Below are 15,859 nucleotides of genomic sequence, written 5' to 3'. Positions count from 1 at the left end.
TCACATTTTCTATTTCTCATCTTTTAGTCATAGTGGAGTTAGATTTTTTTTTTTTTTTTTTTAAATATCAGATGAGCCAGAGTGAACATGATGTAATGTGTAGCCGTTTTCTGGATCCTGTTGTCAGGATAAAGTCTCTCTGAACATCTGCCAAACCTCAGAGATCATCTAACCAGAGTTGGACACACAGTTCACAGTGACATAATGTCAAGAGTACTAATGGTTTAGAAAAAAGCCTTTCTCTCTTCATTTCATCCATTAAATGCCAGTTGTGTTTTTTGCCATGCCAGGCAGGTGGTGTGGATTAGTGATGCTCTCTAAATTTCAGTACAAGATATTATAGACGGTTCAGATTAGAATATATCATCAATGAAGCCACAGGTTTGGGTTTCCTTTTTTACTTTTAACCATCAACATCATGCATTTGTTGTTAGTGTCTTCCTTAATTGCCTAATTTTTCTAGTGATTCTTTACATTACTCACTTAATTATCTGTATATTTTCTTGATTAGCTGTCATCCTTTTTTCCTTCTCTGCCAGAACCAAGCCCTTCTACTCTTAAATATTTCTGTCTACAGCTGTGTTATTTTGCATTCCTCAAAAAAATGCAATTTGGCTGAATTATGGAGTCTTTTCATGACCACAGGGATATAATAATAGCAAACTGAAATGTGATTCCAAACCAGAAGGGTCCAGACTTGGTAAAGTTGGAATACATTTAAATATAATTGACATAAATGGTCTATTAGAGGTTAAAACATAAGTAGATAAACCTCTTAAAAGAGGGTGTTTTCATTACTACCTATAAATTTCCTTAGATCATTTTCAGTAGGACAAAATATATAGAAAAAGTGTTGCAATAGTATCTCTTCCACAGTTTTCTAGGAGGCAAAAAGTCTTTTGGCACCCGAGGACAGTTCAGCCTGTGTGGAAACAGATTTAAGTTTAGAGATATGCAAGTGCAGCCTGTAGCTCTCATACAAATAATGGGCTACGACCACATAGGTAAATATTTCAAAACGGTGCAAGGGGCACTGTAACAAAAGAGCAACAAACAGACAGTAATGCAATCTGGACTTCTGTCTAAAAAGAACATCAGAAGCGATGCTTAATCTCAGGAGGCAATACTTTGTCATCTGATGTGCATCCTCTCTGTCTGTCAATCCCTCTCCATCCGTCTCTCTCGTGATGAGATGGATGATGATGACTGCGGGTGAGGGAGAGAAAAAGGGAGGGAGGAAGAGAAGGATAATACCTTCTGAATACATGATGAATGTATTCATCAGGCTTAAACTGACTGGGGGGGGTGAGTGGTGTGCAGAGACAGAGAGAGCGTGCATGTGAGTGACACCGAGCACTATCATCAGCTCTACCCTGCAGCCGCTCTCAGTCTCTCTATCCTCTTCCCAAAGAGAGACAGAGGAAGTCACGCAAGTTAAAAGAATACAAATACACAGATTTCCTTTCTCTCGTGCAGCCAGAGGCAGGAGGACAGGAGCTGCGAGACGCAAGAGTAAAGCGCAACTTGTCTTTGGCTGCTGCCCACCCAGAGCTTTTTACTCAGCAACAAGCTCAAGAGCGGTGCTGCTCAGTGTGCTCAGCCTGAGGAGGACAGAGGATGCTAAACAACATGACAGACTGCGAGGAGGGAGAGGGGGGACCCAACAGCCAGGGTGAGTGACGAAACCTGCTGCCGAATGATGAGAAGGGAGTGTGTGTGTGTGTGTGTGTGTGTGTGTGTGTGTGTGTGTGTGTGTGTGTGTGTGTGTGTGTGTGTGTGTCAGTGCGTGGACACACGTGCGTGGATCGGTGCGTCAGTTTGCGTTTGTGTGTGGGTCTCAGCGTGGGTGCTGAAAGGGAGCGTGCACGTGTCAGTTAATGAAAGTTAGAGAAACAAAATGATGTCAATGCAGAAACACATAAATCTGAGTCATTTATTGTATTTGCATGAGACCTTTGAGATAGTAACTGGTTTATTTTTAGGTTAAATGTCTGAATAGGACTGAATTAAGTCCAGGTGGAGGTGTCTGAGATCAGTCTGCTACACCTCCACTTCGCTCTGATGCATTTCACCTCCTGAATTTCATATGTAAACCTCCATCTGCTTAAATAGTTCAGAAATGTGCTTCTTTTTAGCTGATTGGCTGCTGCTTTGCGAAAGAAAAAAAAAGGCTGGTTTAGTCAGAAGCTCAGTGATATATATGACTCAAATGTGGTCCAATTCATCCTGCAACTGTAGATTTATACAAAAGGTTCCACAAGAAAAGGTTCCCAGAAGACTTGAGTGCAGCCAGAAAAAAACAGCTTTTCTTTCTCAAACTCATTCATGTCTTTTCCCATCAAGAACATCTTACCCAGGGGGCAATGTCAGCCTTTCATAAGCTTGCAAATGTATGGCTTTGAGTGTTTAAATGCATACTGGGTTTGCTCAAACTTCCATGCAAATATTTTAACATGTAACATTTGCTTTCATACAGTATTATTAGCAGATGAAATGATTCATTTCCTCTTTTTTTTTAAATATGTTACCGGTCCAAACACTACAAGAATGCTGACCATTGGTCACAGTTGGCATTTTCCCCCGTTTTTGGACATTAATTATTCATGAAGATAATTTTCAGGTGCAGCCGTGGTTGTAACAATTTTTTTTCCCACTGTGTTTGTGTTCACGTGCGCACCGTCATCAGGGAGCCATCCACCAATTATGTAAAGCAAGATTAATCATGCACCTGTTATTAAGACAAATTATTTTTTTAATTATGTGAGGGGTTTTTTTATATTTGAGAATATGTTAAGTCTGTATCTGCGCCATTTGAGTTTCAATCATTTAGACCTAAATTATCTTAGTGTGTTTTGATTATTTCCTTTAAATATGACACCTGTCATTTACATACAGAGCAATATCACTGTGGCTCCTTATTTTGATGAATTCTGTTAATTTAATTTGATATGGCCCTATTCTGAGTCTTTGTCTTAAATATACTTGTTCTTTTAAAAGTCACATAATGGGTGTTGTTAAACGATTATAGGCAACAACTCTGATGTGTAATAGGAAGAAAAAACCCACATGAGGATTTCATTCTGCTTTGTTCATCTGGGCTGATTTGGCACTCCACTCAAGGCCTGTTGTTTGAAAAGATTAGGGGAGAAAATTGGATTACAAGAACAGTTTATTTCTATTCTCTATACACTATAACTGAGTGTAAACTCTGTTTGTTTCTCCATTTTCTAAGAGCTGAGCATCAAGATAATCTCTAAGCCATATTCACTGGCTACATGTTTTATACAAATACTATTATATGTGTTTTTCGATACTGGGAAAGATAGTTATGATGAGATTTCCATGAGATGAATCTTAATTTCACAAAATTAGAGGTGATGAACACAACAACAAGGGGGAAAAAAAAGATTATTTTTTTTTCAAATTTAAAAAAAATATATCGTAGATGTCATATTCTTCTTCGGAAAAATAACTAAATAAGAAAATTCTTTACATCGAAAACTGCATCACACAAAAAAAATGGCTTTAGTCTTCAAATATCTGTTTACACTGTCCGAAGTTACTTTTTATCTGTTTTAATCTGTATTCATTCATCAGTAACTGTTTAAAAGCAAAGGCTTATATCAGCATTCCACCCAATCATGCCAAATCCAGGCCTTCTCTTTCCACTTATATAAATATGCACTTAGACACTAGAAGGTGAAAGCGTTTTCCCCAGATCTCTGAATTCCTGAAGGACATGGCTAGCTTGTTTTTCTCAATTCTTTGCAAGACTCATGAATCCATATATATGTATGTATATACAAATAAGCAAATCCTGTCTTTGCTAGAATTTTAACTCCCTGTGCACTAGAGGGACGGTGACCTTTTGCTTTTTAAAGGTCATGATGTGAGCGACACCATCACACCACAGGGGTAAATAATGAGGTGGCATTCAGGGTGCATATGCAGGCCCGCTGGACTTTTATAGAGCCACACTATATACAATAACGACTGTCCAAGCCAGGAAAACACCTGGAAGTAAATAAATACCATCTAGTTGTGGCGAGTTTAAAGTGAGAACAAGTGGATGGATTGATGAGCTCCCTGGAGCCCTCACACTGACCACAGGCAATCAGAATTAATGGGTTCTAATCAATAAGCTCACCAGGGGGGACTGAGGTGAGATGAGGAAGCTATTTTTAGATGAATCAATCCTGCTGCAGGTTTAAAAATACTTAATTTTCTTATGTTGTACAAAAATATTTGTAAATATTGAGCTCAATACTGATGAACCCTCTTTTAGCTCTCTCTGTAACGAACCTAAATTACATTCATAACTCAGTTTCACTCAAATTTTCATGTAAATAAATGCCTGTTCCAAACTAAATGTAATTAAATTATCTAAATTAAAGGAACTCATTATGGCTCCATTCAGAATTATAGTTATGACAGGTTTACTGTCACTGATGCTTTAACATGTATGTAGCAGTCTACTCCTTAAATTATAGCTGATAATATCTCCTCTGTCCACTGTTGGCAAATAAAAGTAGACTGAAAATATGCACTTACATAAAGAGGCAAAACTCACAGAAGGTCTAAGCAAATATAAACAGACATCAACTGTCTCTCAACATTAGCCGTAACGTGACAGAAAGACTATATTATCATAGTGTCGCTTACATATCGTAAAATTCTGCGTGTATGGCAATTGTTAAATGTCAGATGTTACTGCACCAGCAGGGTTTATAGCTATAACCACCAAAGTGCTGTTTGTATCATCTATAGCAGATGGCAAAGGAGATAAATGAAGGTCAGAGGTTAGCATCTTACCATAAAACTCATAGACGAAAACTAATATAGATTGTAAACCTTTTAAAGAATAAAGCAAAGCTACGTAAAGCCACCATATTGTATCTTTGGATGGAACGCATCAAAACCAGCAACCACAGACACGTTGTTTAGTTCAGTTACTGACGAATAGATGTGAGTGTTTATTTGGCACCTTTTAGTGGGCGTTATTGCAGCTGAATGCTTTTTGTCTGTCTTTTTGTTTTTAGCCAAAAAGCCGTTTAATTGATTTTAAAGTTTTCCATAAAAGCAAGACTGTAGTTGTTGCTAATCATCTGTGCCTCTGTCATCAGAACTGTTGGTCCATATCAGCTCATGGGGATTTCTATGAAGTCAGAATGACATCAAAATTCATTATTTGAAGGCCCTAACTGCTATATCTGCAAAAAAAACAAAAAAACAAAAAAAACATCTGAAATAAATAATCAGGGCAGCATCAAAGTCAGTCGGACTCATTATGTGTAAGAATGCCAAAAATGCATCTAAATGTTGCTGAAATTGTCGATTTTTTTTTCCATTTACTTATCTTAGAAATCTTCTTCTTTTTCTGCAACACTTAGATGAGGTGCCAACTCCCCCAGGGTTGAAACAAGGGTCTCGCAGCCAGCTGGTGGCCCTTATATCAATCACTGCATGTTACTGACATTTATCACTTCCAACGCGATCGTTCTGACTAAATTGCTTCTCTGAGCTGCTCCCGCTGTCACGCTCTCAGGTGACTGACTACCAGCTGACACAACAAACCACACGAGACACAAATCGGTTGATTGTACTTAAAGGTGTGCGCTGGCATTTTTGCCAAATATGCCAATTTACAGTCAGAGCAAGATTATGCATACATTATAAACTGGCTCTGCATGTGTGGGTTTGTTTGAGACAGTTCACAGCAGCACAGTTTGAGCACTTGCTGAAACAGTTTTATACCAGAGTGAAACATCAGTCTGATTTCATCCACTGACAGTTAACCCCGGGCACTATCGGCTCTGTGTTAGCTGCAGCTTACATTGCATCAGATTATATTTTCATTCGGCTGAGCCTTTTTTGAATTTCCCTTGTCGTCTCAGTGGTCTAGGAGTCTGTCGAGCTCAGCAGGGGCACAGAGCTGCCAAGCCATCTCTGACTTATTGTTTGAAACTGTGTATCAGCATGTAAGTGGGCATCTTTCAGAAGGCAGACAAGCACCAAATTGTTATTGTGTTCCTTTGATATGTGTTATATTTGTTCACCTGCACTAAAATTAATGCAAATCAATCATATCTGTAAGTGGTAGTCTCCAGCCAAGGTGCAAGATTAGAAACAATGCAAACAGCTAGCCTGATTCTTACAAAGCTAATGAGTATGTGCAAATATATCTGCCAGAAATATTTCACTTTGTACTTTGTTAACTAGCATTTTTTATGTTTAGATGGGCAGTTAAGTAATTTTGATCTGCTCCATTAGAGTGAATCTTAGCTACATATGTGCACTTTCTGCCCTCACTAACAAAACTACGGTCCACTGAGATGGACTCAATCTGTTCACCTGACACATTTGCAGTGTTTCTCCCCTCCTTTGTAGTGGAAAGCAGTTAAGCAGTTATGAAATTGTATATGGTATTATCTCATAGTGCTGCATTATATAAACCTGACCTCTTAATGCCATATGAAGGATTTTAATGTTGCTGCTTCCCTGAAGTTTCACAGCTGTATCCTCAGCTGATTTACATTTTAATAAACAGAAAATACACTCGCCATTTGGTTTGCAATGACAAACTTTGCAGATTAAAGCAGCTGTAATAACAAGGTGGTTACGAGTCACTGAACAGTGAGCAGCAGGTAGAAAGGCATTCTCAGGGATTTTCTGACATGCTGTCTGTTCTCTGACTGCGAAGAAGAAACAAAGGCATGGAGCACAAAAAAGTCCAAAAATCAGTTCTAGAGGTCTATCCGACCACAGGGCAAGACACAGTCAGGACATGACAACAAGATCTGGTAAGGTAGTAACTAACACAACGGAACAAAAGGAACTAAACAATCTAAAATAAACCTGAGTCGCCTGAAATAAAACAGAACTCAAAAGCACAAGAACATTAAACGAGGAAACATAACCCACTATTTGCAGTAGAAAGCACTTCAAGGGCTCAACTGAGTAGAAAGGTGCTGTATAAGTACTAGTTATGGTATACTATGTTATGTCTGCTTCTACTTCTGTTATAAACATTGTACTGTCTGCTCCATGCCATTTATTTTACAGCTTACGTTGGTGATAATTTTGCAGATAAGATACATTATTATTACGAATTATATTATTATAGCAATGATACAACATGCATGATTATGAAAAGTGACACATAATGAGAATGTTTGCTCTAGGTACTTTACATTTTGACTATAAAACATGCATAAGTAATTTTTTTTCAACTATGCAAAACTATTATGCAACAAAATTGTGTTTTTTTACAGAATAAATCAGCAATAGGATATAAGGCTGCAATTAAGCCTGAAAATCTCTCTCAATGTCTTCTACATTTTTTTTTTTCGAATAATCTATTTTTTTTATTATGTATTTTGATTTCCTAGAAACATCCCCACTTAAGCACAACGGTTAGTATTTGCATTGTTGCCTTACAGCAAAAAAGACACTGGTTGACTTTCTGTGTGGAGTTCTCGATTTTCTTATGAGGGTTCCTTCAAGGTCCTTTGACTTTTGCCCACGATTACTTGGCAATTCTTCAACTCTTGGCTACAGGTGTAAATGGTTCTCAGTCTTATTTGAGTGTCCCGTGACTGGATAGATTCATTTAGTTTGAAGCATTTGGAAAGACAAAGTTCGCTGTTGTCGTAAGAATATTTTCACTATTGTTAGGCCCTTCTGTTCAGTGACACCTACTTTCAACAACCACTGACTCACTGAGGCTTATTGAGACAACGATCTCAGAGGTCAACAGTAGGAGATCCAGGAACAGTGCGCCTGAAATGGAGAAAGCGAAGAGGCGATAGTGACACATCTCTCTTCTAATCCTCCCACTGAGCTACAACATCTTTCCCACCAAGTCATCTTAGATTGGAGATTATGAAATACAGAGTGGTCTAATCCTTTCTTCCCCATCATGTTCCTTCCCACAGCTCGCTCTCAGCAGTCCAGTCACATCACCCTGTCTGTGGAGGAATCTGAGAACATCTTTCACACAAACTCTCTCTATCACAATATATTGTTGTAATGGTTTCGAGACAAAAAACTGCTAGAAGTTAATTACATTTTATATATTCAATAATCTGCTGTTGGGTGGGGTGCACCCAAAACTGCTGGGTTAGGTATAGGAAATGGATTTCCGGTTTTTTATTACTAACCCTGCAAATACAAATAAGATACTTACACAATACTTTAAAATGCAACAACAAGGGAGGCCTTAACAAAGTATGGTATATGTGATGAGATACCAGCGAGAAATGTGTCTTACTGTTGCTACAAACTAGAGATGCACCGATTGACCATCAAGGGATCTGAATCAGCTGATGATCAGCGTTTTTCACTGTGAGTGAAGACACAAAGGTCGTCAAAGTAAACCGCATGTGGACCAGCAACACTACTCAGACACTTAAAACCCTTCCTTGAGCTGAACATGGACATTTTAAAGAAGCTAACACAGGAAAAGTGGACGAAGCTAAAGCTATCAAGAGTTTTTGTGCGTGACACAAGTGAGCTGTCAAAGTAGTTATGAGGAAAATTGTGGAGATGAGTAAAAAAGAGAAAAGATCATTGTTCTGTTATCTGATGAACTTATAACTTTGTTTTGTTATATAAACCTGATACACCTGCTTTTGTTTGGTAAGGTAAAATATGTCTGGTAAAGCTGGATGGACAGCAGCTCATTTATGTTTATTATCTGTATTTCTTTCCAATGGCAAAGCTTTCACTATCTTGTACTTTGGGATGCATAAAAAAAGATTGCTGTACTTGCATCTCTGAAAGAAACCAACTGCACCTTCTGTGTATTTTGGATATGTGGGCGACACTCTGGTGTGCATGCATCACTGTGGCATTCCTCTATCAGCCTACAGGCCACAGTGAGTGTTGTCACCTGGATAACTTGCATATTAGTGCAAGTGTGATAAAAATCAAACTCTATTCTTTTTGTTTGACTTTGTCCAGAACAAAGTCTAATGGCTGAGATGCTACTTGCAGCTGTAAGATTATTATCCTTATTAACACTTTCCTGTACTTCTTTAATGTGATCGAATTATTCATCTTTATTATTTGTTCTTGTCACTTATCAACTCCATATGTTGTAAAATCTTTTATACAGAAGTGCACTCTGACTCATATATTAGATCTCCTCATTTGTCAACACCTGTTTTATGTCTGTGAACAGACACAATGAAACGGGAGGGACACAAATAAGACATCCTCCATGTAATATGATAAAATCATCCTCATTGACCTTCATACAACCTGAAGTGTTGTGGATGAATCATTTGATGTTCCCTTGCCGAGAAGAATAAACTAGCTGAGTGTTCAGATGAGTCATCCTTTTCTGGTTCAGCTTTTGATTTTCTTTTTCTGAAACGAGTAAGCTGAGGGCACAGTTAAGCAAAACTTTTCTTTAGAGCTTGTTCCACTGAGGTCATATGTGTGTTTTCCCACCTACCTTTACATCATTTTTTTCACCCTTTGTTTCTCAGTGTTCTCATTGTCACACTTTCAGGTTCTGTGTGTTGATCTGCGAAGAGGAGTGATATCTAACAAATGAGGCACCCGTTTTAGGTGGAAACCTCAGACAGAGTGAGAATCAGCGGGTACATTATGGCAGTACTTTCTATAAACATATGCGTCTTTCTACCTTTCTAATACACAAAAAATTAATGTAAAACTAACACGTAAAACAGTAGCAAAGTTAATTTTATTTCAGCTACAGTTGTCATTACTGACAAAGTGACTTAAGGGTAGAAAGACCTGAATTGGGATAAAGAAATAGAAACCAGTTCTTATAAGAATGAAAGCTGTAACTGTTTATTTAAATGTCTCAACTGAGTTAAGACTGTTCAGCAACATGGCTCAACTCAATAATACCACACTGGTGGGACACAGTCACTTACTACAAAGGACAAAATGACCAGACTTAATGAAGCAGTTCTAGCATCCTAAAACCAAACCAAACTGTTTTCTTGAGAACTATCGGAAAATTTTACTCAAACTTAAAAGTTCCGTCTTTTGCAAAATGCACTTTTTTACAGTTTCTCTCAAGAAATACGAGGGAAGATTAATACCACCGTCACATCTAAGTGTAAAAAAAAGAGCAGTTAATGGACAGCTATAGGAGGTAGTTGACTAATGGCACAGTCACAGAGAGTAAAACTGGGACGCCAACCTCCTTGTGACTGGGAAAATGATCAGTGGTTGCCACTTTTGATGACAAGGCAGTTGCACAGGTCGTCTGGTGGGAGGCAACCTGTCTACAAATAATAGCAGCCTGACTGCAATCACTTTCAGACAGATTGGGAAAGGTTTGCAAATAATCACAGTCTAATTTAGAAATGCAGACAGATTCCCAACACGATCACTCTGAGTCAGTGTAGAGTGATTAATGCGAGGCGTCTCCAACCCTCCTGCTTTCCAGCTGATTTCCTATATTCCTATATAAAAGCCAGATTGCAGACCACCTATACCATTTTGCAGTTAAATTGCTATTTGTTTCTGAACTTCTGTTTCAAATGTGAATCTCTTTGTTTACAGATGGCAACAGATTTGCAGCAGAGAGCGACAGATTTGCAGTTTTTGCTGATTTATCACAGATAATCACCATATTATCACAAACAGATTGTATGTAATTGCCAGCTTGACCCCATTTAACTGCAAACTAATAGCAGACTGATAGCAGACTGACTCCGTCCTACTGCAGTGCAATTGCTGTCTTGATGCAACAAAGTCACTGTGAAGAAACCAACTGATTGCAAAAAGTCACAGATCTAGGCCCAATCTTCATGGGAATTGTTTAAAAGCAACAAAATAACAAGTTCCCTGCACACGGTTGTGATATTACACTTAAATTGTTTGCAAAGATGGGAAGTCAGGTTAACAGTGCTGCTGTCTGAATTTATTCCCCTTTGGACAGACCAGTGATGCTGTTTCCCTCTTTTCCTCTTTGTGCTAAGTTAAGTTAAAATATCAGCAAGAAAGCAAATAATTGCATTTTCCCAAATGGCAAACTTGCTTTAATTGACGCAGAAATTGTGATCCAACAAGTATATGGCTGGCTAGATAGATTTATACACAACATATATAGTACAACACTTTAGCACGTAGTGTCTGTATTCCTGTGCAGGTTCTCACCATATTCAAATCTCTGGTGGCTTACATAAGTGTCAACAACCACATGAACATGGTGGTCTCATTAGCTGCAGAGTTATACAGGGAATGTCAATTTTCACCATGTAACCAAGTTTTGTTCTGTTTGCCAAATACTTGTATGTGTTGGAAGAGGAGATGTGTAAATTGATTTCATATGCAACAAGATTGGTTTGTTCAACACAAAAAAGCTTTACATCTGGAAATTCTCAAGCCGGTGTGAGTGTTCTGTTTATACCTCCTTATTTTTGTCAAAGTGTTAAGATCTGTTGACAAGTTGATAGAAGTTCGTGTATTTACATTTATGCATCTTGGGACTTCTGAATTTACAGCCAAGCAAACAATGGAGCTTAACGCAAACACATGAGGGATTTTATGAGTTCAAGTACTCACTGCATATACAAGCTTACAATAGGCTCAGACGATTATTTTGGTGTCTATACTGCTTAACAAGCCTTTTGTGATTCATCCATCCATTTATCCATCCATCGTTTTGCCTCATCCATTTGCTGGAACCTATCCCAAAGATCATGGGGTGAAAGGTAGTGTAAACCCTGGATAGGTCTCCAGTCTGCAGAGCCGACACTTTCGCTTTCACCGAGGCGTCACATTCACACCTACAGGAATTTTAGAATTGCTAGTTAACCTAACATGCATGTCTTTGAACTGTGGGAGGAAGCCAGTGTACCATGAGAGATCCCACACAGGCATGGGGAGAGCGTGCAAGTGCTGCACAGAAAGGCTTCAGCCAGCCAGTGCACTCAAACCTTCTAGATGTGAGGCAAAGTTATCAGTTTTGCCAATATTTTGTCAAACAAAGTATAAATGCACAGTTCTTACATGCAGTGAAGCATGAGAACCTGTACCAGACAAAATGTAAGTCAAGGGGTGAAATGAAACCAATGCTGTCTGCCCCACAGACTACACTGAAGCCATGCTTGCCTTGTATTGGAAATTAAGCATTCATTTTGATGCCTGGCTGCTTTTGAGAAGCCAAATTCCTGTACCTTATCATTTCACATGTTTAAATCACACTCTGAAGATCCTCCTGATAATCCCTGTAATATCTTATTTCACTGACTTCCATTGGATATTGGAGTAAATTGGGAGCAGTCTTTAATAAAGAAATAATAAACGTTATATTATATGTGTGTGTGCCAGACAATGTACTACAAATTAAAAGCACTGAGGCAAGATGGCGAATGATCTTGTCTCACTTAGTACATATGAAATGGCATATCAGTGCCCTCCCAGGAGAAGGGAGGGGAAGAAGGGAAAACCACATTATGAGCTAAAACTAACAAACGGTGTAGTTCACTGATGTTTAAAATAAAAGTACAGTGGAAGGTTAACCTTTAACTTTTATCATTTTTAACAGAAATAATTAAATTTAATTCTTCCATGCTTATTTGTGGAACAGATAGACACAGCAAGCTATGTGCAACACAGTGACAGAGGCTCTCATTGAGGAAACAGAGTTAAATTACACAAATAACTTCATGGAATTAGCTTTAATTCCTTGGTTATACCATGCGAGGTGAAAACGATGGAGGAATGTGTGTGTGTCTGATGTAATTGTGAGGCTGCTGTGCAGCTGATTGGTGCAGTTCTCTCACATGCAGAAGTTAATTTCTGCTTTTCTCTTTGGCCTTCAGCAGCTGCTGGATAATCCCCTTGAGCCTGTGTCCTATTAAGCTTTTAAAAGCCGGTATAAACTGTTCATTTTTTAATAACCATGTCACATCAAGGGTACAAATCTGCACCACCCACTGCCTTTCATCTGCACACTGTGGTCAAATTTCATCACGGCTCTGCTTGCTACTGTGTAAATATAAGCGTCTTCCTCTCCAACAACGTCGTCTTTCTGATCTGATTATTTCTTATCAGTTAATCATACGTGTGTCAAGTGTAGGCAGGAGGATTATGGAAAACATTCTGACTCCATTTGCCCTCAATGATTATAGATTGGTTGCATTAACATCTGAATGGCAACTGAATGTAAGCATGTTTGCAGTGAGCAGAGAGAGTGTATAGCAATTTTTTCTCTTTACCCTGTACAGTGGCGACATCAGTATAAAATTTAAATTCTCAGGTGATGCTACAGTTTTGGGGTCTATCAGTGGTGAGGCGAAGATAGAGTACAGGGAACCATTGGGCCAGTAGAGGTGCAGAGCACCAGATACTTGGCTGTTCACCACAAGTGTAACACTGAGCCTCTCTACAGGAAAAGACAGAGCAGACTTTACTTCCCAATGAAGCTTAGATCATTTAATGTATACAGTAAAATGTTCACACCTGTTGTTAGACTGCTGGTGCAAGTTTCTTTGTAACTATGGAAGCTTAACAAGCTGATTTTGAAGGTTGGCTCGTTGCTAGGTACTAACTTGAAGCCTCTACAGTTGGTTACTGAGTGAAAGATGCCGGACGAATTGCTCAGCATATTGGACAACACCTCATACCTCTTTCACAACCTTCTAGTCAACCAGAATGCCATCATCTGGATTCTTCAACCCTGTAATAAGGACAGAGGAAATCTTTCATACCTCTCCAGTTAACATAATAACAACTCTCTGTGACCCTCCGTGCTCTGAAAGGATACTTTCCCTCAGTGTGGCAAAGCACAAGCTCACTCTACTTGTTAATTTGCATTCATAAACTATAGACATTTGCCAGCTGCACCCATCTCTTTTGCATAGTTTAAAGTTTTAGTTTAATAGTTAACGTCTGAGATCTACGAGTGCACGACTCCTGAATCACTGTTTAATATCAAGGTTATTGTGAACGTTCCCAAACTTCCATAAAGACTTGTCTTGACTATCATCTCTGCATGAGACAGCACACCTGGCCACAGTCTGTGCCATCCTTCCTTTCAGGTTTAGATTGGAAAAGCAGCATTTAAAAAATGGTCATATTTATGTTTTATTTTAAAGAATACCATAGAGTTCAGGTCCTTTGTGTACTTTGCTGTTGGCTTTTCATGGGGTACCTTTATGTACTTTCCCACAGAGAAAAGCAAAGGATGTCATCGCCTTCAAAAGCTTTTGATTTGCTCTTATATGAAGTATAATCTGCAGCAGTTTGTGAGTAACAAGCAATATATTTTCTTTTCTCTTTGTGTTTGTGTGGGCAAAGATCTTTGATTCCAGATTACTCAATACAAGGCACAAAACTAAACCAAAATGTTGTCTCATAATGATCCCTAACTGTTCAAGCATGCTCACCGTCATGAAGCAATAATATATGCAAGCAATTCTAAATGGCACAGGCTGGCAGGAATACCGCTTTATGAGTTCACTTTGGTATCTTTAAGTTATTTCTTGGGTTTTGTCAAGCTTTAACTTGTAACCATTTACAAGCTCAAACTAAAATCTTCAGACAGCGTGAGACCAAAAGGATTACTCAGTTGTCAGACTGACTGACTGAGGTCGCTTCTGAAAACTGATTCTTCTGAATCACGACTACGTGAACTGCAGTCTGCAAATTTGTCCTGTGCTGTGCATCATTGAAATACAACGTATAGTGAAACATTAAAGAAACTGAAGCAAATTTCTACCAAACTGAATGATTGTAAATGGACTGGTGGTTTCGACCTAACCCCTGTCCACGGGCCTGCGGGTACCTAACAGCCTGCTCCTGCTCTACCCGAGCACCCTATACAATATGCCTCATTCACCCAAGTACTTTTTTTATGCCTATGGGCTTTCTAGCCAACATTCACATTCCAGTGGACGAACTGAAGAGCAATACTTGGTGTTAGTACCTTGCTCAATGATAATTGGCATGCAGACTGGAACAACCAAGGATGGAACCATCAACCTTCCGCTTAGCAGATGACCTGCTCTCCTCCTGAGCTACAGCCACTCAATTGTCCACCAATAAAACTGATGTGCACTGACATTTAGGATTAGTGAGGCTCACACTTTGTGCAAGCAGTTGCGGTGCCATTAAAGGCTTTGTGAACCACGAGTAAAATCTGAAAATGAATGATATATTCCAAGGGATATTTGATAAAAGGGGCACTGTGATGAAAATGAAATAATGTGATCATCTCTCAGTGAAGAATGCCTGTTACACTATAGGTCAACCTCCAATGTAGTAGAGGCTTAATCTTTCTATCCATTTGGAACTTCCTAAGCCAGTCATAACGTGAAAGGCCCTGAGCTCTCCTCCTATTTCAGCAATTCCCAGAACATCTCAGGTGTTAAACATGGCTGTTAATGGATTAGGGAGCAGCTAATCCATCAAAAGAAAATTAATTGCAACAACTCTACTACGGAGTCAGAAATTTGTGTCAGTTACCACCATTTGTTAAAAGCTAGAGTTAGCTGCTTTTCTACAGAGCCCACACTATCACTGAGACACTGAGTACTGGTCTATCATCAGAATAAACGTCGCAACTGATTGTATCTATCACCCATTAGGGAGTGTTTGCAATTACTGAAGTATTAGCACTACATGTCATTGACCCAATAACAGTGAATGTATGTCTGAAACATTTAGTAGAAATTACGTCTGAGTTCTGCTTCAGAGGGTCTACAGAGGGTTTTACACAACTGCGTCCTCATATGGAAAGTGGAGCTTTGTCCTTTGGGTAGGAGGATTTTTCAAAAGAGGTAAAGAACAGTGTCCTACCTTTGCAGGATTACTGAGCAGACAGATAGTAATCCCCTAGTATGTGCACCCTCGGGCATAAGAGGCATACCTT

The 15,859-nt window shown here is 38.9% G+C and overlaps 1 protein-coding gene across 1 annotated transcript in view; it reads left to right on the top strand.

Annotated features, from left to right (window-relative positions):
• slc12a5b (solute carrier family 12 member 5b) overlaps nucleotides 1–15,859 on the top strand; it is a 46,751-nt gene that overhangs the window by 8,753 nt on the left and 22,139 nt on the right. The window contains exon 2 of the mRNA XM_039604930.1: nucleotides 1,477–1,672. Coding sequence (XP_039460864.1) covers nucleotides 1,618–1,672 — 55 coding nt within the window. The 5' untranslated portion in view covers nucleotides 1,477–1,617. The remainder of the gene's footprint in view (nucleotides 1–1,476; nucleotides 1,673–15,859) is intronic.

This window comes from Oreochromis aureus, linkage group 20 (assembly GCF_013358895.1).
Source record: "Oreochromis aureus strain Israel breed Guangdong linkage group 20, ZZ_aureus, whole genome shotgun sequence".
In the NCBI taxonomy this organism is placed as follows: Eukaryota; Metazoa; Chordata; class Actinopteri; order Cichliformes; family Cichlidae; genus Oreochromis; species Oreochromis aureus.
This window is presented reverse-complemented; position numbering and strand designations above follow the sequence as displayed.